The sequence below is a fragment of the Neopsephotus bourkii genome, unplaced genomic scaffold, assembly GCF_033783945.1.
Source record: "Neopsephotus bourkii isolate Nb327-2 ecotype Australia unplaced genomic scaffold, CSIRO-AGI_Nbou_v1 NB_168, whole genome shotgun sequence".
Classification (NCBI taxonomy): domain Eukaryota; kingdom Metazoa; phylum Chordata; class Aves; order Psittaciformes; family Psittacidae; genus Neopsephotus; species Neopsephotus bourkii.
This window is the reverse complement of record NW_026900684.1, coordinates 5,909,749-5,934,722: the sequence shown is the minus strand read 5'-3', so window position 1 is coordinate 5,934,722 and position 24,974 is coordinate 5,909,749. Positions and strand designations below refer to the sequence as shown.

Genomic DNA, 24,974 nt, shown 5'->3' with positions numbered 1-24,974 from the left:
TAAGTTACCAAAAATTGGGTGTTTTTAGATAGTAAGTGCCTACCTATGAAAGAGTTTGAGGAATTTTCAAGCTGAAACAAATACATCCTTGAATACAAATGAGTACTGGCTCACATAGGCAATTTTCTTAGACAAATGCAGTTCTAGTTTGTACAAAACCTGAAATTTGAAGAAAGGAAAGCAGAGATGCTCACAGCCTTAAAGACTGCTTCAGAACCATTATATCTTTGTGCATGAAACTGGAAAAAAGTAGAATACAGTTACAGGTGTTTTGTGCAAGTTGATGTTCTTGCAGGGGATGCTCAAGTTCACGTCAGATCATTGAAATGTTTGCTCATTCCTCGCTCACAAGGTTAATGTCTTCCAGCAAAGATGATGGATGGTGATAAAAACAGACAACCAGTTGCATTATGAAAAAATGTTCCCTACTAAATGCTTGACTTTTGTGAAGATGGTTGTTGGTATTAATTTTGTGAAGCACAGCTGCAGTCATTTCTGCGATGCTATGAAGTACTCAGTTAAACTAGAGATCAGAGAAATGTGTTTACAAACTGCAGTTCTTGAAGTAAATATGGAAATACTAAAATGAAATATCTTTTTATCTCAAAGTTTAGAGGCTTTTTTGTTTCGTTATTTTCAAGTTACAGTTTTTAAAGTCATTGATAGTCCAGGAATTTAATGAATTGCCCGATCTATGACATATGGTGTTAATTATCCAGAGATTTTGTGAATAAAGAGAGCCTGGTGTGACTGGCTGAGTAGAACAGCTGTTTCAGGCAGTTAATGCCTGGGATTAGGGTGAACCAGAGGGAAGCTGAGACAGGAATGGTGCTGGTTACATTTCTGTTCTGCAAGGCTGATTAGTGACAAGAAGCTTGCCCATCTGCCCTGTCATGGTGTGGGTATGGATAGAGGAATACTGCTACTAAAAAATTCTGCTGCTGTAAGGATTGCAGTTAATAGTATGAAAAGTGTGCCCAAAAGCTATTCCTGTTCTGCAGAGTTATGATGGGGATGGGCATTTTGACAGCATTGTCAGCAATAATGCTATGCTCCTGGTAGCATGTATAGGAGTTTTCAGTGCTCTGTGCCCCTTATGTCTTTGAGACTAGATCAACTAGAATTGATTGTTGAGTAAGGCCCCAGTATTTTCGCTGAGGTAGTTTTAAAGCCAAGAGAGGTATTTTTCCATTGAATATCTGATGTCAGCAAAAGCCATTCACTGGGCATTGTGTCTATGTTAGATAGCTTGACATTTTTGCCAAGGATTAAGGATTTTAGTGGAGACTTCAATGTCCTTTTTCCTCTTTGCGTGTCTGTTACAGGAAATGGTGTCTTTTATCTCCTTCCCTTCTGTTCTCTAACTATGCTTCTGCCTGAAGCAGAACAGTAGAGATGTTAGTATTACTTTCTGTATCTGGTATTAATATTCTCTCTTTCCACAGAATTGACCAAAAAATGTCTGGAGGCCAGAGTGGGTATGAACTGTGTGAGGCCAAAGCCATCCTGAGTGAACTGAAGTCCATCAGAAAGGCTATAAGCTCAGGGGAGAGAGAAAAACAAGATTTAATGAAGGTATTTTGAACGGCTGATGTACGTTTTGTGTGGATTTGGTTTAACATGACTTGCTTTCCTGATGATAAATACTTTGCAATCTATACTTCTCAAGGGATTCTCGAAATTCTTTGAGCCATACTAGTATTAAAATGAATTTTCAGAGTGAAGCCTGTGACGTTTCTAGTTCAAAAAAACAGTCAGAGAATGAAAACTGAGACACACAAAGTAGCTTTTACATTGTCACAGATGTTGGTCTCCCTTAGTGTCACCTACCAACTGCTTGATTAAAAGGATAGTTTAATAGTAAATAAACCCAAAATTTTAATATTTTCATTTCCCATGTAAACATCTTTTGAAGGTACACTGGTTTAAACACAATAAAGTGCAAAGGAACTTTAACACCACCTCCTCTTCTGTTTCCTGGACAGAGTCTTGCAAAGCTGAGAGAGAAATTCAATCTTGACCAGACCATCAGGACATCAGAACCAGATTTGAGTTCCAGCTCTGTAAACTCCCAGCTGTGTTTTCCCAGACAAACTCTGGATACAGGGTCTCAGACTGACATTTCTGGTGAGGTGAGCTTTTTTCAATCTTATCAAATGTAAAGACAAATTGAATCAAAATGCTGCAGTTAATGTAATTGGAATTAAATGGTTGTTTGCTATTGCTGATAGGTGTGTGTGTGTGTATACACACACACACACACACACACACACAGAGGTTTGAGAGAATTAATTGGAATCACTTATCTGTTTTTTCCCCTCTTTAAATTTTAAATGAAGATGAACTTACACGTTTGGCATGAAGAATTTATGACAGTCTGATTTAATCAAATAGTTGCAGTACAGTGAAGATCAGCATAAACAGATAGCATTTTTTGATTTGTCTATAGGGTACGTTTCACCTGACAGGCTTAATTCAACATGAAGGTGCTTTTAATTTTCAGAAACAAGATCTCAGAATTTAAATGTATGATTTCATTTCATGCAGCTGAAAAACTGTCAGTGGAACTACTTGTTCAGTAATTCATTAAAACCTTCTGTTTCATTGGCTGTATTTTACGTATACAGAAATCTGTGCTTTAGTTTTGTACCTTCTTTGAAGTTCTGTGAGCTGAGGTTATAAGGAAAAGACTGTACAAGGTTTTCCAAACAAAGAGCTAAGCTATGTTCTATTGCAAGTTTATTGAAATCTTTGACTGACTGAGTTCTAAAGTAGATCAAAATCTTAGGTGTGAGCACTGTGAGACTTGTTGGAAAATGCTTTTGCTTTACCCCAATGTAATATGGACAATTGGTAATACAGAGTTAAAAATAGATGAACTGGATCAGAAGAAAACAGCACTGTTTTGTACATCTGAGTAGATTCCTAACTAGGCATTTAACAGCAAGTGTGTGGCTGCAGGTGGGTGTGGTTGTAGTCTTTCAACTAACAATTTTTCTAGCTTGTGCATAGGTGGTGTTGATTCGTTTAACAGCTTTACACATTAATAAGGCTGTTTCTTTTTTCAACAGGTTGGAGCAAGAAATAAATCAAATTTAGCAGAGAAGGTCAGACTAAGTCTTCAATATGAAGAGGCAAAAAGAAGGTAATAGGGTTAGCTGCTTTGTTAAGATACAACCTTGAAGCCATCTCTGCAGCACATTGTGCTCGCAGTGACATCTAGTGGGCTGCTCTCCTGAGGCAAGTGTGCATCACTGCAAAGTGCTTCTTTCCCTTCAGAATGCGCAGACTTTCAGAAGCAGTTGGCGCTTTTGAAAAGTAGGTCTACATTTAATGCTAAGTTGAATGTATTAAGAAATAAAATAAAGACGGTGACAAATTAATATCAGTTCCAGGATTAAGGGAATAGAGCGAGGTAGATTTCCACTGAAAGGAGTCACTAGGTTATTTATGCCCATTTTATGCTGCTTTGGGATCATCCTTTCAGTTTACTATGCCACTGAAGGTTCTTCAGCTTTAGAGTTGCTTCAGACTTCCAGTGCAGATTTAGTGTGCTTAATTATATCTTTTTTCCCTAGGACTTTTCATAATTTACATACCTTGTTATCCCTATGGAGTCTATTTTTTTTTAGTGGGTTTAACCTGCGGAGAAAAGAAATCAGGAACGGCTCCACTGATGAATGTGGAATGCCTTTCAAGTAAAGTTCTGCAGGGGCTGCTCATGAAAGGAGGGCCATTTTGATGAATTGCCACAGCACTGAAGAATGGGCATCAGAAAGCAGAACATTCAGGGTTAGAATGACATGTCTTCTGGTGCACCAGAAGTGCTGCATAATACTGGGAGAAGATTTACTATTAAAAAAAAAATAATTGTGTGTGTGTAGTATCTTTCTCTTAACAATGTATTAATTAATGCCATATTATTTTTCTAATACTTTTCACAAAATCAGGTGTCAGCTATTCAGAAACATTATGGTTTTTGTTATGGAGTTTCTAATTTAAAGGGAATAGAAATCTAAAACCTTAAGCCATACCCAAAGTTATTTTTTCACTCTAAAGAACTAAAGAAGGCAATACAATAAAAAACAGCACTCTTTTTCCAGGTTAAAAATGTGCTTAAAATGTCATTTAATCTGCATGGTCAAGTAGAAAACCGGGAAAATAAACTTGCAGCTTTTAAGTAGCAAGTAAAGGCATAATTAGTTTTATGTTTTAAAGGCAGAAGGCTGCACAATCTACTGGGGGGTTTTGCCTAATTTCAAACATATACCCTCCTCATCCTGAGTAGCATCTACCATCCTTGCTGGTAACAACAGTCATTCTTTATATCCCTATTGAGATATATGATGGAATTCTTTGATGAATGCATTGATTGTATCATAGTGCTAAGGCTGTTGTGCTTATTCAGTATTGAACATGTATGATATTGGCTCAGAATCATTATGTACACAACTGTAATTGTCAGATAGTGATGTGGATAGATGATATTTCTTTTAAGGCATGATTGATCCAGATTATTCTTGGTATCAAGACACAGCAAAAACAGAGAAGTCCTAGCATTGTGGTTTATCTCACTTTTTCAACCAAAAAAACTCCTGGCAGTAAGTCAGTTAACCACTTCTACCTGAAAAATAGAAAGAGATAAAGAGAAAAGAAAACCAGTTCAGGGTATGAGTACTGCAGCATAAGATCTTGCTGCCTCACAAATTAGTCATCCAAGAATGTGGGTCAAAATTTCAGTAGTTCATTCGTTTACCTTTGCATAACTAAGTATTTGTTCTATATAACATTAGTGTGTTTCAAGGTTAAATTATCTCCTTTAAATTAGTATATTTATGTAGTTTTATCTGAAAACTGCCTAGTAATGAATATTCTTTTCAGCTTTAAATAAGAGAATTGTATGTCTTGAAGACACTGTTAAAGTCTTTAAAGTGTTTGCACATACTGGTTTTATCAGTGACTACTGGGTGAACTTAATAAAATTTACATATCTTGAACTAATGAAGTTACATACCAATTTGCACATAAAGTTCAGTATCTAATTAGACCCCTCTGAAGTACTATGGCCATTGTAATCATCACTATAATTCTTTTCTGAAATATTAAACATGAAAATACTTAGTTGTTCTGTGTTAAAATAACTAAGAGGGGATCATGTAAGTGAACATCTCTACTTGAAAATGATAATTTCATCTATTGCATATGTTATGTTGCTTAGCCAGCAGAATGTCTTGAAGGGGTGGAATGTTGATGTTAACTATACTTAGTTCATTTGCAGTTGTTATTCAAAAGGATCCAATACAGCATGCTTACAATCCTGTCTTGATGTGATGAATATTTGGGTAATGTTCCTTGTTGACCTGTAACGCAAGGACTTCCTTAAGAGTGAGACCAGTTCAGTTTTCTTGTCCATCCAGTCTTTTGCCTGTGAGGCAGATGAAAAGAGTCCGTTATGGTAGCAGAGGGTTGTCTACAACACAGGAGCAAGGGAACTATTTGGATACGACCATTGCATCCCACAGGCCATCTAACAGCTGTCAGTAGCAGGTACTTTCAGAACAAAATTAGCTAGAACCAGTGACTTGGAGGTGAAAGTCTTAACGTTTCATTATCCATCTGAAATTACTCGGTTGTTTTCCCTTTGAGTACTGCTCTTCTAAGGGACTGTGGAATATATGTGATATACGTGAGAGCTGCAAAATATGTTGAAATGCTTAATTTCATTTCATCCCACCATTTGGTTATGGCAGCACTGCTAGTATTTCTGTTTACTTTACATTGTGTTTTTTTTCTGTGAAAATACCCTGAGTAAAACTTGTTCTTGCAGGGGTTTGGTGGGAAGATGAGTTGTTCAGCTTCTAGTATAAGCAATGGGGTAGTTAGATTCATCATTAACTATTCTTAGCTTTGCCCATAAATGAATGCCTTAATGTACTGTAAAATTAAAACTGGAGATGCAAAATAAGCATGATATTGTTAGTTTTCTTAATCACAGAAAACAAACTGGAAAGAAGAAAACGTTTTCCCAGAGATCTGTCAAAACTGCAGAAAGATTATACATACCAAATTATCTCTGTGTGTGTTTATGAAATGGGTCATTACCTTAAGTAGTGCCTGCTAATATTGAAGTTGCACAGACTTGTATCAGTTGTTGAGCTGATGTAGGGTAACTATGGCAGCTACAGATAAAAGTAACAGATAAGTTCCTCTTGCCCTAGATTGTATGGGAATATCTTTCTGCTTTAACTTCTTCTTTCTCTGCCTTTTTCCAGCCTACAAGAAAGAGGTGCAGAAGGCACCTGTTACATAGTTCAGAGCTTCCATATCTTCAGCTGTTACATAGTTCAGAGCTTCCATACCTTCAGCTGCGCAGCTGGTTCAGGTGTGGCTAAGGCTGGAAGTGACTGCAAGTTATTAGTCCTATTAGATAATGTGGCACGTATAACAGGAATTTTTAGACTTTCCTAGGGGACAGTGAGTCTTTATTGCAAGACCTGCACTTCTTAAGCTATGCTGCTGAGCCCATAGACAGAATGGTTCTGAAGGCTGAACACTGGAAATAACCTGTCTTGATCAGGACTGAGCTATAGTACAATAGTAATGTAGGGAGGTTTCTGATTCCATTATAAGCGTGTGTTCACAGAACATGTACGGCTAACCAAGTCTTGGGTGTCTTAACCCTGATTTGACATCTGCAATGGGAACAGCAGTTGCACAAACTCAAAATTTTGAGTAAATAATCTCCTTTCTCTTTAGGTAGGTGCTGTCCAATTACCTTTTAACTTAATCACATAGAAGACCAATGCTTTTGCCTGTTAAATTTTGCATTCATGCATGCTGAAGTATCTTTCTGTGGTGCATTCTTTCACCATGGTAGTTGCTGTTTGTGAGGAGCAAGGCAGCCTCCAACAGCAGAGGAGAATTCCATCATGTTCTTCAGTAAGTAAAGCAGAGTGCCACTACCATGTTACCAGACAGATCGCTTTCAAGAGAGCTTTTATTTACGTTGTGACTTCTACTCAAACTTGGCAATGGAACGCAGGAGCAGCTCATTTTTAATGCGTATGCATGTTGCTGTTGGCCTGGATAGGTGTCTTGTTTTTCTGGTGAAGTCTGCATTCTTTGAAGTGAAACTAAATGTATGGCTTTGAGCAGAAAATGTTGTTATATCCTGCCAGCTTTCAAAACACTGTATCACTTATCTTGTTTCTGGGACTTGTGAACTGTGCTGTGCTCAGACAAATCTGCTCTGTTTTATTTTAGCATGGCTAACTTGAAGATTGAACTCTCTAAGCTAGATAGTGAAGCTTGGCCTGGGGCACTGGATGTGGAAAAGGAAAAACTGATGTTAATCAATGAAAAAGAAGAGCTTTTAAAGGAACTCCAGTTTATTACACCATGCAAACGTACTCAAGATGAGCTAGAGCAGCTAGAAGCAGAAAGGAAAAGGCTTGAAGAAGAGCTGCTCTCTGTAAAAAGCACTCCCAGTCAAGCACTTGCTGAGAGGTAAGGAGTTGGTTTTTTCTAATATTAAATGCTGCCTTCTGCAGTCTAACCTTTGTACTCAGTGCAGACCCTGAACTATGCCTTGATGGGCTGTTTTCCTTCAGTAACTGTTCTATGTAGATCTTAATTAAATTTGTTATTAGCCCACTGGGCAGAAACACAAAGAAGTCTTCTGTACTATGAGAGAATGTGAACACCCTGTATGCGCTCTGCAATATCAGTTGCTCTGTGTTTGTTACCAGCATGAAAATGCCTGTGACAGATGTTAAATAAGTGAGGAATGTCAACATACCAGCAGGAGGGCAATACATCATTTACTTGTTTCTGATAATAGCTGTAAACTATTTGGACTCAGGTTACAAAGATTATCTTGATCGTTGCAACATCTGAAGCATTTCATTGGGAGTTTTATTACGTACAAATATGGAGCCAGAGGAGGGGAATGGAGTAGTTCAGAGAAGGATAATTGCTGCAAAACTTCACTAACTTGCTGCTACCTAACTGGTAACTGAAGCGACTCCCACAATAAATTGTTTTAGCCAGATTCAGAGTTTGAGAAAATCAAAGGTGACTGTCACAAATAGACTCTTCATCAGCTGTAAGTGGAAATAAATTTATGGGCACCTCTAGCTCACATAAAATGCAATAAACGCAAATGTCATTGTGTGTTTCAGTGTAGTATGCTTTATTGAAATAATACAATCAGCACAGTAAGCCTTTCATACTTCCCTCTGCTAAGAAACACCTGCTGTTGTTCCAGTTTCACTGAACAGTGACATTCCTGTTAGTGGCATTAGATGATGGGTCGTAAACTGTAGCTGAGCAGTGAGGAAATCTTTGGTTTACAAAGTACGAATGTGTATATTACATGTGAGTTTTAGACATATTTATACACTTCCTAATAGTTCAAACTGCAGTATGTAATCCAAGCATGTTTTAGAGGGATTATGTCCTGCTAGAACCATATTTTTACAGGAGACGTGTTAGTAGTATCTGAATTACTGTGAAACTGTTGCTTTCTGACATCCATTAATAAATGGAGAATAAGGGATCAATAATAAAATCACATTCACAAATAAGTAATGCAAATCTCAGATTTTGCTAATATGCCATTGTAAGTAAGAGCCAAGTCTTGACTCGTGATGTAAATAGGTAGCTGGTTTCTTAGTCTTGTGTTTTGGATTTGCTTGTTTAGTGCCAAAGAAAATCCTGCATCTGACCATTTTCTCATATGTGTCTGATGCCAAACTGGAAGTACCAAGGGCAAGTAAAATTGTCTCATTGTCAGGATGAAATGAAACAGCAGGCTTTTTTCCTCATGTATAGTGACACAAGTAGTTGCTAGAGCTTACTTCTTTTCACTCTTATTTTCTTCAAATTTTTCTCCATTGGATTTTTATTCCTGAAAATGTGGATTTATTTATTTTTTTGGCTCTCTAAGGTTGCTGTAAGATTTCATGTTATACACTGCCAGTTGAGGTGGCATGTATGGTGGCTTCTGGTTTGCTTTTTTACTATTCCAGTGAATCTCCAGTTAATTTCTACCAGCAATTGTTCAGGGTATTAAAGCTGTCTCCCTTAATGACTTCAGAGCGCATCAAGGCTTTTACACCATGCTGTTTTGAGGATTATTTCTGGTGTGTCTGCTATGAACATAAAGAAAATCTTCATTTTGTAGGACTCAGATGCTAAAACTTTTCCTGAACTGTTAATTGGAGAAAAGGATACATTTAATTGTTATCAGGTCAGCCCTCAGAATTTTGTTTCTTGGAGATAAGGAAGGTTCTTCTCTCCACTGTCAGTGGAGGAACCATGCCATCTTCAAAGTGCTGCACTGTTGTTGCATTACTGCTTTCTTTCATGAGGTTTCATGAACGCCTTAGGTTTACAGTGTTCAATATATCCAGTGTTTTCACTGGATAATGAATTTGATAATGAAGCAACAGTGGAAGAAGCCATGGAATGTGTCAGACAGAGCATGATGTGACGAAGGCTGTCTGGGTTGGGATTTGTTTCTTTTTATTTTCTTTTTTTCCTTCAGGGGGAAGGAACAGAAGACTTGCTCTGACTTAAAACAAAAGTGTTAGATCATTGCCTGGGGTTATTTTGGAGCAGGATGCTGGAATTGCCACTGGTAGATGTACACAGAATCAATTTTAGAGAAGGAGGATGTAGATCATAAGATACCAGCTTCAGAAAATCAGAGGCAGTGCATACTCTGACTGCTTTAAGAAACCTTCCAGTAACTAAATCAAAATAACAAGATTGTGGAAAACTTGCTACTTGCTTGCCTTTGGGTTCCCTCATGTGAGGGGGATTCTGTTACTGCCTCAGTCCTTGGCAAAACCTTCTAAGCAATCACAGACATTTAAACAGATGTGTGACATAACTACTTGATTATGCTCTTTCCTGCAAAACTGGCCCCTGCTCTTGTGCCTGTCATAAGCACGTCCACATAAGTTTGCATTGAAAGGTGAAGTATCTGCTCTTCACCTTTTTAATGTATTTTTTTAAGACTCTGAGTCCCTCTCGGCAATGTTACAATTTGAGATCAAAACTGGAGAAAAATGTCTTGATCCCACAACAAGTAATAGGTTAATTTAGATAGGAGGGGTGCAAAGAGGAGAGATTGAGAGAGGCCCATGTCAGAATAGGTAACATGATGGTTATTCAGGTATTTACGTGGTTTTGGGGATATTAAAGTTCCTGCTTATTCTGTAAAGAGGGAAATTCGTTGTTTGAAAGTTTTGAAGGGTGCTTTGTTGGCTTTGGCTTCGGGGGGTTTTATCTCCCAGTTTTGACTAGTGTAGATTAAAAACAAAAAAATAATTCCTTGAATCTCAATTTGTTGTGAAATACAAAATTATTCACTATGTGTCTTGGAACTTCCAGGAGTGATTTCATCATCCAGCTTGTGTTTGTAATGTGTGACTAACACCTCTGTGAAATTTACCTACAGGTATTAATACTACTGCTTTAATTACTAGTAGATCAAACTACATCCAGGAAGGAGTTTTTTAGGAGCTGAACTATATGGGATAAAATACGTTTTATCACGCTCCTCAAGATAATAAAGGGAAATAAACGTTTGGCTCTGCTTTGGAGGAAAAGAAAAAAATAAACAAACAAGCCCCAAACAAAAAAAAAAAAAATCAAACCTTTTAGTGTAATAGTACAAATTCAGTAGAAAAACTACAGGTTTTGAGGGCTCCATTTAGAAAAGTTTCTAAGCTTTTAGTTTTCTTCCTTGCCTTTATCCATGAGTAGTTGAACACTTAAAGCAATCTTCGTGCCTCTTCCTTGAAGATAAAAGTGATATTTCAGTATTGAAAAGCCACTAAAGAGCTACTGAAGAGCACTCTTGCTTGGGAAAAGCAGGATAGATTAGGCTTTAAAAGAAGACACAAGGCACTGATAAATAGTAAAATGGTAGGAGAGAGTATCCGATAGCATAATTCTTGGTTTGGAAACCCCTGTGTATGCCTTCCCAAGCAAATAATGAAACACCATGTATGCTTTTAACAGTCCTAGCAGGTACTGGCAGATGAACACATTATTGCGGTGTAAGAGCACACACAGCATGGGCAGTGGAGTGGAAGTTCACACCCTGGCTGACCTCGGAGTAACTTATTCACCTTTGCATAACCCAGATTCACTGGCTGAATAAGCATGGGTGTAAGCAAGTGCTTTTCATGCTTTGCTGAATTGAGGACTTAATGTCTTTTTACTGGTATCTGACACTCAAAAGAGAATGAATTCTGGGAACTCTCAAGTATTTAATTCACTTTGCATAAGAAAGCAATGGTTGATTTTGGGGTTTTGTTCTTTGAAGTGTTCTCTGTATCTGAATTTTAATTTACACATCCTTGAGATGCCAGGAGGCCAAAGGAATGGTTTCTAAGAATGGACAGCCACTTGGGTTTTTTTTTTTTAAAGAGGGGATGCAGTTTCTTGTCTCTCAGATTAGTTGCTTGAGAACTTGTGACATGTATCAGTTGACTGAGCAAGGGCTAGAGGAGAATGTACTAATCCACAACTACAGGAGAGTTTTAGCTGAATCCACTGAGGGAAAGCAATTTATTTGGTGTTGTAAATGGAGTGATAAAAGGGAATTATAAAAAGAAAAAAATCACTGTAAAACTTAGTGAATCCTTTCTGCTAGCAGCCAGCTAAAAGGAATGGGAGATTCCATAATTTGTGGGTTTAGAGCTGCGCTGGGTAATGGTCAATAAATCCTGCTTTTTTATAAAGGTGAACCTTGATACTGAGCATCACAATGCTGTGTGCCTCTGAGGTGGTGACAGAGCTGTTGGGATGTAGAAATCTTTACCAAGGACTCCTATATCATAGAATGAATCATCGAATGGTTTGGATTGGAAGGGATCTTAAAGATCATCTAGTTCTAATTCCCACCACCATGTCACGGACACCTTCCACTAGACCAGGTTGCTCCAAGCCCCATGCAACCTGGCCTTGAACACTGCCATGGATGGGACATCCACAGCCTCTCTGGGCAACCTGTTGCAGTGCCTCACTACTCTCACAGTAAAGAATGTCTTTCTAATATCTAATCTAAATCTCCTCTCTTTCAGTTTAAAGCCATTCTCCCTTGTCCTGTCACTACATGCATTTGTAAAAAGTCCCTCTCTAGATTTCCTGTAGGCACCCTTTAGGTACTGGAAGCTGCTCTAAGGTCTCCCTAGAGCTGCCTTTTCTCCAGGTTGAACAACCCCACCTCTCTCAGCCTGCCTCCAGAGCACAGGTGCTTCAGCCCTCTGAACATCTTCATGACCTCCTGTGGACTCGCTTGAGCAGTTCCGCATACCTCTTGTGGTGAGAGCCCCAGAGCTGAATGCAGTACTGCATGTGGGGTCTCAGCTCGAGATGTGATCTTATCATCTCAGAACCTTACATTTTAATGCTGCTTTGATTTACTGTCTCTATATGAAGACTCTGAAATCAAATGGAGTGCTTTACTTGTAAATTTCTGCAATGCTGCCTCAAGCTCTTGCATCATCAGGGCTAATATTGGTATTAGTGCTCCTTTGTTTTTTTTTTCTGAAACCTTATGAAGTGAGGAGCCAGCCTAGAGCAGGGCTTTTAAAACTCTGTTAGCGCAGATCTTATTGTCCTGAAGTTGCAGCTATTTTCCCCGTGCTCATCTGCTACTTTTTTATTGGGTGCACATTCCCCTTGGTACAATGTGAATGTACCAACACTCTGCTTGTCTGCACACTCAGCAGGTTCATTACAGTACTTAGTATTCTGCAGGTTAAGTCACTCTGCTGGAGTGGTTAGAGTTTTACGATAGGACTGAGAGCTAACACAGTCTCTTGGATTTTAGTAGTTGGCAACCAGATGAAAACACTTTGTTTCTGTCTTACCTGTAAAGTATTTTAGCCTCCAGATTATTTTGCAGTGCTTACCTGTGCTTACTCTCTTTCCAGATTGAAACTGGAGGAGAGAAGAAAAGAGCTGGTACAGAAACTTGAAGAAACTACAAAGTTAACTACCTATTTGCATTCACAACTTAGGAGGTGAGCCCATACTGCATAATGTTAAACCTGTTTAGAGCAACAATCTAGTGGACCTGAATGCCTCAACTTCATTCTTAGGTTTTTGTCTTAGCTGGAGGCTGAACAAAATTTGTTTAAGTAAGAAAATGCAAATGTAATAGCTTCAAGCATTTTGCCACCATGAAAACCTTACATACCTTTATAATTTCAGTAAGCAGTCCAGACTGGAGTGAATGGATTTGCTGCATAGCCTCCATAGTTAGACAGGCAGACATTATTTTGCTTCAGTGTAAATAAATCAGGAATTGTCTAATTGGTTGTATCTTCAAATTCTGTCATTGAGGAGACCAAATGGTTTCTCAGAGTTCTATCTAAAATCAATTATTAGAACTGTATTGTTTATTCTATGTAATAACTGGAGAGACTTAATGAGTACATGTATGCATGTAAATACATGAATAGTTGATTCTGGTTTTGTTCTTCAACACTGACTTTCTGTAGGCAGAAATGTATCCTCAGCAGGATTATTTTTCCCTGACAGTTATTGATTCAAAATCTGACTTTGGGTTTATGAAATTCATAGTGATAACAAAAATGTGATTGGTTACAGCAACTGTGAACTCAAACTCATTGCCCTCATGGGAATATTTAATGATGTATACAACTAGTCCGAGGAAAGAGTTTCTCTCACTTCTGGACTGTTACCCTGGGCTACCAAACTATGTGCCCACTATATTTATTTAGGAAATCCTGAATTTTTTTGCATATCCCGATGGGATACACCAATCGGACACTGCAGTAATGAATGTATTCTCTTAGAAATCAACCTGGGGCGTTAAGAGGAAAAGGTCCTCTCACAATAAGACGTACCTTCCTATTCCTGGGATCTGGGCTGGCTTAGCTATTTCAGACATCTCAGCCAGAGCCCATATATTGCATTTTGATTGGTGACTAGTTATGGAAAGAGTATTTTAACTATTTTTAAAGTATTTTGTGCTCTTGTTTGGACGCTGGGAAGTCTCTCTGTGCTGTGTTCTAGCCCAGAGGCAAAAATATTTAAAGTCGCTAGCTCTGTTACTGTTCAGTGAACATCTTTGAAGTGTTTAGAAGGGGTTGCCTTGCATTATTTTCCTGACGTTATTTCCCAGCAGAGTCCTACTGAGCCAATGCAGTGACACACAGTTTCTCTGGCCTAGCAAGGCTCCTTATTTTTTGTTATTAACAGAAGACTGCATGTTATGGCCTATGGCCTTTGCCACGCTTATGTAATTGGATTTGCTGTACATGTAGAGTGTGTGTTGTATTATATGTGTGAAGCAGCTCTCCTGTAAGTTGTCTCCTTTTAGCTGCCACCTTTCTCAGGTGCTTGGGCAGAGGGCAGGCTGCATAGATTGCTCTAGAGGTGGCAGCACTCCTTTGCTGCCATAACGTCCTTCCTGGGGCTCCCTTTCCTGCCACATTGATCCCATGAGCACCCACACCGGAGTTGAGCAGGTCTTTGAGCAAATACAACAGCTGAGAAGGCTGCGGTTACTGCTGGACCAGTTTGTAAAACCTGCAGCCTTTTGCAGAGAACAAAGGGCTTTGGCAACTTGCCATAACCTGGACAAACTGCCCTGGTAGCATGCAGGTTGGGCACGCTGATCTAAGCCAAGTATGGCTGCTTAGAAACCATAATGCCCTGAGCACCATTCAGTTGTAAGCAGTTACACAGCAGCTCCAGTCATTGTTACCTCTCCTTGTTCCATTTTGTGCTGGTTGACTTTAGTAACGTCAGTGTCCATGTTTGTGCTTTCTTCACAGCCTCTCAGCTAGTACGTTGTCTGTGTCTTCAGGGAGCAGTTTGGGATCTCTGGCGTCCAGCCGGGGATCTCTGAACACGTCAAGCAGAGGGTCGCTAAACTCACTCAGCTCCACAGATCTCTACTATAACCAAGGCGATCAAATAACAGATTTGGACTATCAGTATAAACTTGACTTTATATTGCAAGAAAAAAGTGGTTACATTCCTTTGGGGCCTATCACTACTATTCATGAAAACGAAGTGGTCAGTTCCCATGGGAGACTGGGCTACAGTGACTCTCCTTCTACTGCAGACCATCCCAAACTGAGTGAACCTCCCAAATCTGTGACATCGCTTTCTTCAAGATCCTCACTCTCCTCCTTGTCCCCTCCAGGCTCCCCATTGGTTTTAGAAGCTGCGTTTTCCATGTCAGCTCAAAATTCCCCTCTGCATCACCTCACCGTGGACTTTGAGGACTGTGACCTTTCGGGTGATTTTGCAGGCATTAATCTCTGTGAGAACCAAATATTACTGGACTCTGAAGCCAGATTGGGATCTCAGATTCGTACAGATGATAAAGACCTTAATGAAGGCGTTAGACAGCCTCTGCCTTCTCTACATGAAGGAAGTTCAGGTAATAAAAAAGCCTAATGCCAAATGTGTATGTAACATGAAAATTTTGAAACAAAGGCTGGCCCTTGAGTGGAGAGGTACCTCATGTCACTGAAGAGTGTCTTGTTAGCACACATTTGCCATGGTGGACAGTCAGTAGTTCTGAGGGACCTTCATAATGTCTAGCTTTGGGTGCAGATTGCTACAGTCAGTCTGATTCCTCTACGTTTTTCAGTAGCTGTCTCAGAAGGAAAGTTCGTGTATTGCAGACTCTGTCATGAAAAAATAGCTGAAAACCCTGAAGCTGGATCTTGAAGACACAGAGGATGCATGGTGTTCCTAGGTATTGTCAGGATGAATGTGGGGGCAGAGCAGAAATACCCTCTGCTGGGTTTTGCTAATGTGAAATCAGATGCTTTTTTTCTCGCTGAAGAAGTTACAAACTGACATCCTCTGTGACAAAGATTTCTGGACCTAAGATTTAGAATTTTTATGTGTGTATCTAGTTATACGAACCTGCTGTCACTGAAAGATCTGCAGGTCATTGTTTCTATGAGCTGTGAGCTGAGGAGAAACAAGTGATCACATGCCCTGTATGGTGAGACTCTTCCCATCTTTAACATGGCTTGCATAGCTTTTAGCTTTTCATTCATGTGAGTTAGAGCAGAGCTCCTACGCCTAGTGTAGGCTTCCCCATGCAGTCTGTGGATAACTTCCAAAAGGATGTCATCTCGTCCTAAAACATACTTCCCTTTAACCAAGATGGGATGAATGACCCTGTGAGTTACTGAGGTATCCTTAGTAACTAGGTAATTTCGAGATGGCGGTAATGAATCTCACTTCCAGTCTGCAGTACAAGCCGTGCAACATATTTAATCATCTATATTTTCAAAGCCTTTGGCAGAGTTAGAACTTCAGATATCCCAGTTGTCAAGAACTGATGGCTTGTCCTCAGTCTTTGCTGCCTTCTGTTAGGGTTGACAGTATATGGTGCTTTCTCTGCACATTTATCGTGTTATTGCCTTTCAGTATGTTGCAAACCATTCCTGTGTTTATGTTATGAAGTGGCGCTGTTTTGCCAAGGAAGAACTGAGGGAGCCAGATTTCCACTAGTGCTGAGCACTGGCAGCCCTGTTTGAAACCTGATCAGCACCCAGCATTCCCAGCTCTACGTTTCTGGGCCGGAGTTGACAGTGAAGCGGCTAAGGAGTTTGGATTTCTTGGAATAAATACAGCCTAGCTCTAGGGAGTGCATTGTCCAGATTTGTTGCCAAGCTTGAACCCTTGTGCCAGCTTTTAGTAAAAGAATTTGGACATACTGATACAGACCTGAATTTTCATGAGAAAAATTTATGTATTTTTTATATAAATGTATGTGTGTGTATATATATATATGTGTATATATATATATATAATGGAATTGTTGTAACATCTGTTGGGTAATGAGGTTAGCTTACTGCATTACTGTAGTAATTTCAGTGTGGACCAGAGCAATGTGGGACCACCAGAGAAATGTAACAGTATACATAGTACAAGCTGGCCGTCCCCTGTTGTCCCCTCCCCAGCTCAACTGTGCAGAAAGGGAAGAAAGAAACTGATGTCCCAATGGTCTGAACCTGGGAAATGCAAAGTGGGAAAACATGGAAGGGGTGGGGGCAATTTTGTCCTTTGTCTTTTCAGTATAGTGGCACACAGTAGTAATTTTCCTTTAGAGCTATATTATAAAAGATGGGGGAAAAAAAAAGTAATTTCTCCTGCCCGTATTTCAGTAGCATATCCTTTCCAAATGAACAACAAGTTCTGGTCTCTTTGTCTTTGCAATCAGCTGCAATTCAGCTAGTTTGAAAACTACATTTAAGATGGCTTGGAACTTGGGAGCACATAAGGCTATGAAGAATCAGAATTATTTCTTTTAAAATTTCTTTAAATCATTTCAAAGGCATCATGTGGATGTCTAATGCTTTTGAGCTTTTTTGAGGGTCTATCATTATGGATAGCATCAGTGTGTCTTTTAAGCCTATAAGTAGTTACGGTTTTAAAATACAAATTCATCCTGTGATTCATCATACTGATACTTCCTCATATGGGGTTATATATATGACACAAATTATCTTTAAATCTGTATTAAGGCTGCCAAAACAAGCACTTAAATTTTGAAAAGCCAGATATTAACTAATTATGCTTCAATAGCTCTAGTTTCCACAGTAAAATGGGCTTCATGGTGAGCCTTCAGTACCTTAGACAAAGATTGGGGGTTGTTTCAGTGTTTCTACTCCAGTTTCATTCTTGAAACTGCTGTGATGCCAAATGGTATTCAACAAACTCAGCCAGAGGCATAAAATCTGCACGGAAAATTTCAGCCCACACACTGAAGTTTTACAAGACTACAAATCTGAATACTGATGAACCTTACCCTTGGAGGTAGACAGGCACACCTGAAGGCAGTATAGCTAGTATTTTCATGTAGTAATCTGCATAGGCTCTTCAGGTACAGTGCTCACCTGCTTCTCTGTCTCTGAATTTTCTGCACAGGTGAACCATACAGATATTCACTCCTTTGCACATGCCCCTGCTGTCAGAAACCAAGTTGGAATATCATGTAGTTCTTCCAGTCAGTCTCTGTCATTGTCAAAGTCAATTCAGGCTTCTGTGGTAATTCCTAAGGGTAATCAATAAATCATGTCATCACCTTCACCCCTCACATGGTGGGGGGAAAGAGAAAGAGCACTTCATCATCAAGGAAAAAGCATTCTCACTGCCATAAATAAAAGCAGGAATGCAGCAATCAATCATCTAATCTGAAGCCTTAAATTTTAAACATCTTAACAAGATGTAAAGTCATGATTCAGGTGGGGATGATAATGCATACCAATATCCTCACCCCTTGGCAGATGAAAGTACTGCATAGGCCTTCGGTTCACTGTGCTGCAGAACGTGGCTTTCCGTGAATGCGGCTGCTTCACTGCATGACACCAGCATATGAATGCGAGTTGAAGATTAAAGCTAAGTAGTAGTTGGTAGTAAAGAGTCTGAGCATAAAAAGTTTTTGATGATAGTAAACCTGAGGGGATTTTTCATTTCTAGCAGTTGTATCACTGGGGAGAGGGTGTCTCTCCGACTTCTAAATCTTTAATAAACCGTAGGCAAGCACTTTGCCTGTAGCCAAAGTGTTAATACAGTGCAGATTGTGAACACAGCAAATGCAGGTTTAAAGATCAAGATAATGAGGGTTAACAAGGATGATAATGAAGGCTAATAACCAGCTCAACAGATATGGGTGATGATAGGAGCCTGTATCTCTGGGAAAGAATAATAGCTATACATTTTCAAGTTCATCAGTTTGGTTATATCCCTAGCCAGAGTATCTGGTAAGAGCACTACAGTCTCAGAATGTTTAATGATGTGGAACAAAACTACTCTGTGATACTCAGTTAAGGGTCACTGCTTTCAACTTCACAACTTTCTAAGCAATGCACCTCACTCTTTCTGACTATTAATCTCTTGGACTAGTTTTCATTCTTCTTTCTTTCTGCAGGTGTAGACTTACCAAGAAGAACAGCTAGCAACCTGCTCGAGGAGAAAACAGCTTGTGTATCTGCTGCTGTGTCCGATGAGTCTGTAGCTGGAGATAGCGGTGTATATGAGGCTTCTGTAAAACAGTAGGTTTGAGAATAATGCCAGTCTTTCCACCAAAAATTTAAATACACCTATAAGCAGTTATATAATACCATAAGTATTTATATAAGTAGGCTATTGGTTGTGTCTTTTTTGTAAATATTTTGTACTTTCATATTGAAAGAAGGGCACATTTTCCAAACGGAGGTGTCATTCGGGTTTTTTAAGCTAATAAACTTGCATTTCAGTGCTTGTAGAATTTGTTTGAGCAATGTTAATAAGCTACCTTCTGATCTTCAGGCTTTTTTCTTGCTAGAAGTGTTCCTAGGAGAAAAGCTGAATTCAAACAATACAGGTTCTGCCATGTGGCTGCATTGACTTCACTCAGAGTGATTCTTGTCACTCACTGTTTTGTTTAGGTACAATCTTAAGATTGCATAGGATTTTGCTTTAAAAATTTCATTAAAAAAAAACAAAGATATAAGAAAGATAAAAAAATCATAAGTTGTAAGGTAGGTATAAAAGTAATTTGGGTTGGGGTTTAATGTTTATGCTTCACTGTGGTAAACAGGATATAAGAAATGTATTTTTTGTTGTTGCTTTTTGACAATGCATAACTTCTACAGGATTCTTCATACTAGCTTATATAGTATTGTCTGGTTTATGGCAGTGACAACAATGAACTTTAGACTGCATAAGGGAAGACTTATGAGAGAACTATGAGAGAAACCAGAATCTTTTTTTTTTTCACCTCAATTTCAGCAAGTCTTTGACATTAAAAATGTTTTGTCCTTTTCATGGTCAGAGAGATGTTTTAGCAGGGTGGTTACAAAGGCACAGATGATGTCTTCTGTTGCCAGGCTAAATGCTTTTCTATTAGGACAGGCAAAGTTGAATTTTGATACCATAAATGGGTTTTATTGGCCTCTGATAGAATTACTTTTATTTGTCAAGTCTTTCACAAATTAAAAGGTAATAAATAGCTGAGACTAAATAAAAAGCTGAAATACAAAAAGGATTTCTCCTGAGCTAGTGCAATGCCCATTCAATCTCACCTTAGGTCATGACCTCATATTTCACCCTGAACTCTGAAATCCTAACATTAGTTTTTTCCATGCCTTCGTTTAGACCTAATGCAATTTCTTGGGCTGAAATAAGCACCCATCTATTAAAAACTCAGCCTTCACTTGAAAGAGTGGCTGTGGCTGTGTGTTTTGGTTCAGTAACCAAGTAATCATTGCTGTCGTTCTATTTGGTTTCGATTCTGAGTCACTGTGATCAAAACAGACTGCCTGCTTCAGTTACAAGGTCCAATGGATAGAAATGAACAGACAGTGGACCAAAGCTGTGGATGTTCTCTAGAGCAAGTCTTCTTGTCTTGCAAGTCCTCTATAGCTGAAAGTAGTGGGATAGGTGGAAAGCAGAACAAATTCCCATTGTCTTCCTGTTGTTGCGCAGGAAAAGATGAAAGAAGACGGTTGTGTTCCCTAAGCCTGTGTAGAAAAGGAAGCTATTGCCATTTGTGGAAGCTAAGATGTACAGACTGTAGATAGTCCAGGTGTGGATATTCTTAATTATTGCTGAGTAGGAAGCAGTGAAGAGGTAATGAGTGCCTCTGTGTGAGTTGCTTATATTTAGTAGACGTGTTTTTATGAGCACTGTGTATGAAATGACTTAGAATTTGTCATTGTGCTCCAGAAGTTGCACTACAGTGATATCTGCTGTACAGACCAGTCCTTTGTATTAAGTAATTCAAGGCAGGGGATGAAATAAACATACTCTGTCAAATTAGCCATCAGCCAGGAAATGAATAGTAAAAAGGAAGCCTCTAGATTCAGAGTCTTAAATTAAAGCTGTCATTTCTTGTGGGATGCCTGTGTCATTCTCCACATTTCTTATCTTGACACTTCTCATCTTGATCTTGTTTATTGATCCCAACAGTCTCATTTTAAAAATCAGTGAAACACATTAATCCTGCATCCTCAGTCAAACCTCCCAGAGAACGACTGGAATTATTTTGCCACATGGATTCTCTGTAATTCCACTGAATGCTAGAGTTGCTATTCAGCTGCAAGATTTGAAGCCCTTTGGTTCTTTGAATGCTTCTGAAAACAGGCTCAGAGGAAAGGTGCTTCTTTGCACAGAAACCCCTTTATTTTACAGAGCTCCTGCTCCTTGAATATTCTTCAAAACAGTATTTCAAACCCAGGTCACGTGTGGTCTGATGTTTATTACAGATCTTGATTTCCTATTTTGTATTCAGTAGGGAGATAAAGAATTACAAAGTATGACTGGGAAAATGTCATGAATTTTTCTCTTGCCTGTTAGTTTGGCCTGCTTCAGTAATCAGCCTGAGGTCTTTCTGATTCATTACTGGAGTTGTCAAACTGTTCAGGCAGCAGCTGTCCCCCAGACAGGTATTTCTATTGTGTAGGCTCTGAAATTCTCATTTGGAGTGCAATGCTGTAATTAAATCAGCCTATTCAGGAGAATGTATATGCATTCTGTTTACACATACCATAATTACTGCTGAAAGCTAACTGTAATGTTCCTTAATTTGGGTATTTGACTCTTTGCCCTAGACCAAATGAAACTGATGATATTGTATATAGTGAAGATGATGCAACACCTCTAGAGGCTGCCCAGGTACAAATAGGACTCAGGTAAGTGAGTAAGTGAAGGGAGTATTTCTGTTTGTACGTGAATGCAACTTGTAAACTTCCCTTATGTTGTCCTTTCTTCAACAGATATGACCACAGCAATTCAAGTTTTGTGATAATCATCGTACGGCTCAGAAATCTTCTGGCATTTTCTGTCCCCCTTGGCTCTAAAGTGTAAGTCAAACAATCACTGTGCAGTAGCAATAATGAATTGTACAAATTCTTCAAAGGAGTTGATTGGTTTACTGCCTAACAGCACTAACATACATATAAAACTTTTTTAACTGTGTTAGTACTGAGCTTTTAAATATTCCAGCAGTGCTGCAGGTAGTAGTTATCGGCAAATTTGCACGTTCCTTTAAAGTGAAACAAAATGATTTTTTTTTAATGATGCTTCATTCAGTGTTTTAAAACATCTTGTAGCTTTGTGAGTGCAGAACAGCTATTCTGTTGTTACTAAGAATGTTCTTTTGATACTTTGCCATTCTTTCATCTCAGAATGTTGTCTTTTTACATTTATGTGGAATTTTGATGTAAAATGATGTTAAAATAGCGTGTGTCTTTTAAGTGAGCTTTTAAAGGTAAGGGGTAATTCAATAAATTGCAGGCGGAAAAGCACAGCCACATTGAGATACACCAGCCCTCATGACTGGAGCTTGGTGGTCTGTTAAGAATTAGTTCTTTTGTTGAACTGGAAATATTGTGTTAGTCAACTTGTGTTGAATAGGAAAGGTCTAGAATAATTGCAGAGGAACTCATATGTAGGAAATGAAGAAAAATGCCTGAATAAGAAAATGTTACTGCTAAGATTCTAATCCAACACTCTCATCTGTAGAAATAAGTACAGCTTGCCTTGGCTCCTTGGGGACACTTGTACTTCAGTGAGGTTTTTTTACAGACTGGAAACCTAGCTTAAACTGTTGAGAAGGGAAATAAGATTAGAGTAGAACAGAATCAATCCTTGCAAAATTTGGTTTTCTTGCTGGTTCCCTTCCTCCTGTCCCACGTCATTTGATGGGTAGATCAAGAGGAAGCCACCGAATATTGAAAGGATGTCCAGGCATACAGGCCTGAGTGGCTTGTTGGATTTTCTCTTTGGTTTTGTTTGATCTTAATAACAAGTGGTGTCTACAGTCATCCTTCCTTCTCTAACCTCCATCTTTCCCCTGCTTGCCTTCCAAGTTCACTAGTATTTAGCAGAGGAATATAAAAAAACTACAGAAGAATGAATTGACACAGCTGAGAGGAAAAGTATACAATATAGAATATAAAAAGAATGTCAACAAAATATTCAGTAAGATAAAGTTAGACTGTACCTGGCTTCTTTTTCTGAAGCTATAATTAGTAGTCGAGAGTCTTGAGTGCAGAAATCCACATCTCCTCCTGTTAGTAAGATTTAATAGAACTGAAGCTACACAAAACAAGGAGGAAGAAAGGACAGGATAAGGGAAAGACCTTGCAAATAGTTTTTCTGTCATTTGTCATGGTCTCCAGATATATGTGTGTATATTATATAGATATAGATATATATGTATAGTACAGGTATGTACAATGATAAAAATTGGTCCTCGAAAATGATGCTGTGTTATAACTGCATTTTCTAGAACATCAGATTGGACAGATTAGTACATTATTGAACCGTTACAGACAGAGGAGTAGATTTGATGTGAGGTCTTACTGATACCTGTTTCCACACTGTTTGTAAGAGCTGTTCATTTTTGGAGTAGGTAGAGCCTAGACAAATACTCTTCATTACTTGTGTCTGGATAATACTTTCATCAGTTGGGAATTCATAGGTTTGTCACAATAAAATCTGAGGCATTGGTTGACTCTTTTTTTAATTGAAATGAAAGTAAGCACTCTTGTAAAACAAAGCCAATGAGCAATTTATCTTTTACTTTTGTGTTTACCCCTCTTGCTGGCCTGATGCAAATAAGCTGGCTGATAATTGTTAAAAGAGAGCTCTAATGAACCACCTTTTAAACATACTTTTAATGTACTTTATCTTCTGTTCCCACCTCTTTTCTAAATGTTTCCTAATTGCTTAATCTATTAAAATGGCTGTTTTCAGTAGACCATGCAAATTGCTCACCTACATTTACGTGAATACAGCAGCAGCATTATGGGAATCGCATTACACTAACGCTTAACTTCAGGATTGGTTTGTCAAAATGTTGAATACCTGCTCTCCAGTCTATACATGCCAGCCAATTTCAATCATAGCCTTTATCCTAAAAAAGCTTGGCATAACCGGGGAGCTCAGGCTATGCCCACGTTCAAAGAACAAACCCAAATTTCTCACAGACCTGATTTCTTTTGGTTTAATTAATGTAAAAAATAAATTTTTAATAACAACAACAATACATACAAAGTCATTACCAGAAAATATAATAATAGTACTATAAGTCTGGGGTGAAAAGATTTTTCCAGAATGATCTTGCTTGGTGCGCTTTTTCTTCTTGCTTTAGCTAGTTTCACTGTTTTCTGTTCTGCAGTGAGTGTCAATTATTTAAAGCCAGTACCAGAAATGGACTAATGCGTAGGCACAGAAAAGGTGTAAAACAATTACTGTGCTCATTCATGTGTATGAGGAGCTGTGCAATAGGTAAATAACATGTACAAATTGCATTAGAAATGTCTTTATCAAGCTGCTATTAAAGTGAGACCTGGAGGTTAGCTAGTATTACCTTTGCCCACGTAACACCCATTCATGTTTGTTACATAAAAAGAATGCAGTCATGTAACATCTTCAACTTACTCCCTGTGCTTAAACTTAGCCTTGCAAGATGCATTCTTCCAAATCTGACTTAATACATTATGAATTGATCTTAAGCAGCTGTGGCCCTAGCTATTTTCTTCCTCATTTTCCTTAGTTTTCTGGTTTCTTTGGAGGTTTTGGTTTGTTTATTTCTTTAAAAGATTATAAAACATCACTGCTTTTCGGTGCTGCTCACATCATTCTAAGAGTTTCGGTTTACATCCACCCAAATTTTTCTCATGTTTTTAATTAACATTAAGATCATATTTCCTCCCATCTGGGACATGATCTTCAGTGTTCGCAGTACTGAACCAGAAGATAAATTCGGAGAGAGGCAGAAATAGCTGCCTCTCTTGCCTACTACCTTACCAGGCACAGAAATTCCTTTTTGGGAAATGTTCCTGCAAGGGGCAGGAAGAGTTTCCCACTCCTCTTTTTCACCTTTTTCCATTGCACCTCTGATTTGTTGCTGTTTCATTTTCTTGGCATTCAGCCCTTTAGTTGATGGGGCCAACTTCTATCAT

At 38.7% G+C, this 24,974-nt stretch overlaps 1 protein-coding gene across 5 annotated transcripts in view; it reads left to right on the top strand.

Annotated features, from left to right (window-relative positions):
• Positions 1-24,974, top strand: part of WWC2 (WW and C2 domain containing 2) — a 131,241-nt gene that overhangs the window by 58,489 nt on the left and 47,778 nt on the right. For all 5 annotated transcript variants that reach the window (XR_009728288.1, XM_061372099.1, XM_061372086.1 and 2 more), the window contains exons 6-14: positions 1,446-1,575; positions 1,986-2,132; positions 3,072-3,145; positions 7,264-7,506; positions 12,954-13,043; positions 14,826-15,439; positions 18,953-19,076; positions 21,615-21,695; positions 21,780-21,866. Coding sequence is in view for 4 of the 5 variants with exons in the window: in XM_061372099.1 (XP_061228083.1) it covers positions 1,446-1,575; positions 1,986-2,132; positions 3,072-3,145; positions 7,264-7,506; positions 12,954-13,043; positions 14,826-15,439; positions 18,953-19,076; positions 21,615-21,695; positions 21,780-21,866 (1,590 nt within the window). In the remaining variant the exon portion in view is untranslated. The remainder of the gene's footprint in view (positions 1-1,445; positions 1,576-1,985; positions 2,133-3,071; positions 3,146-7,263; positions 7,507-12,953; positions 13,044-14,825; positions 15,440-18,952; positions 19,077-21,614; positions 21,696-21,779; positions 21,867-24,974) is intronic.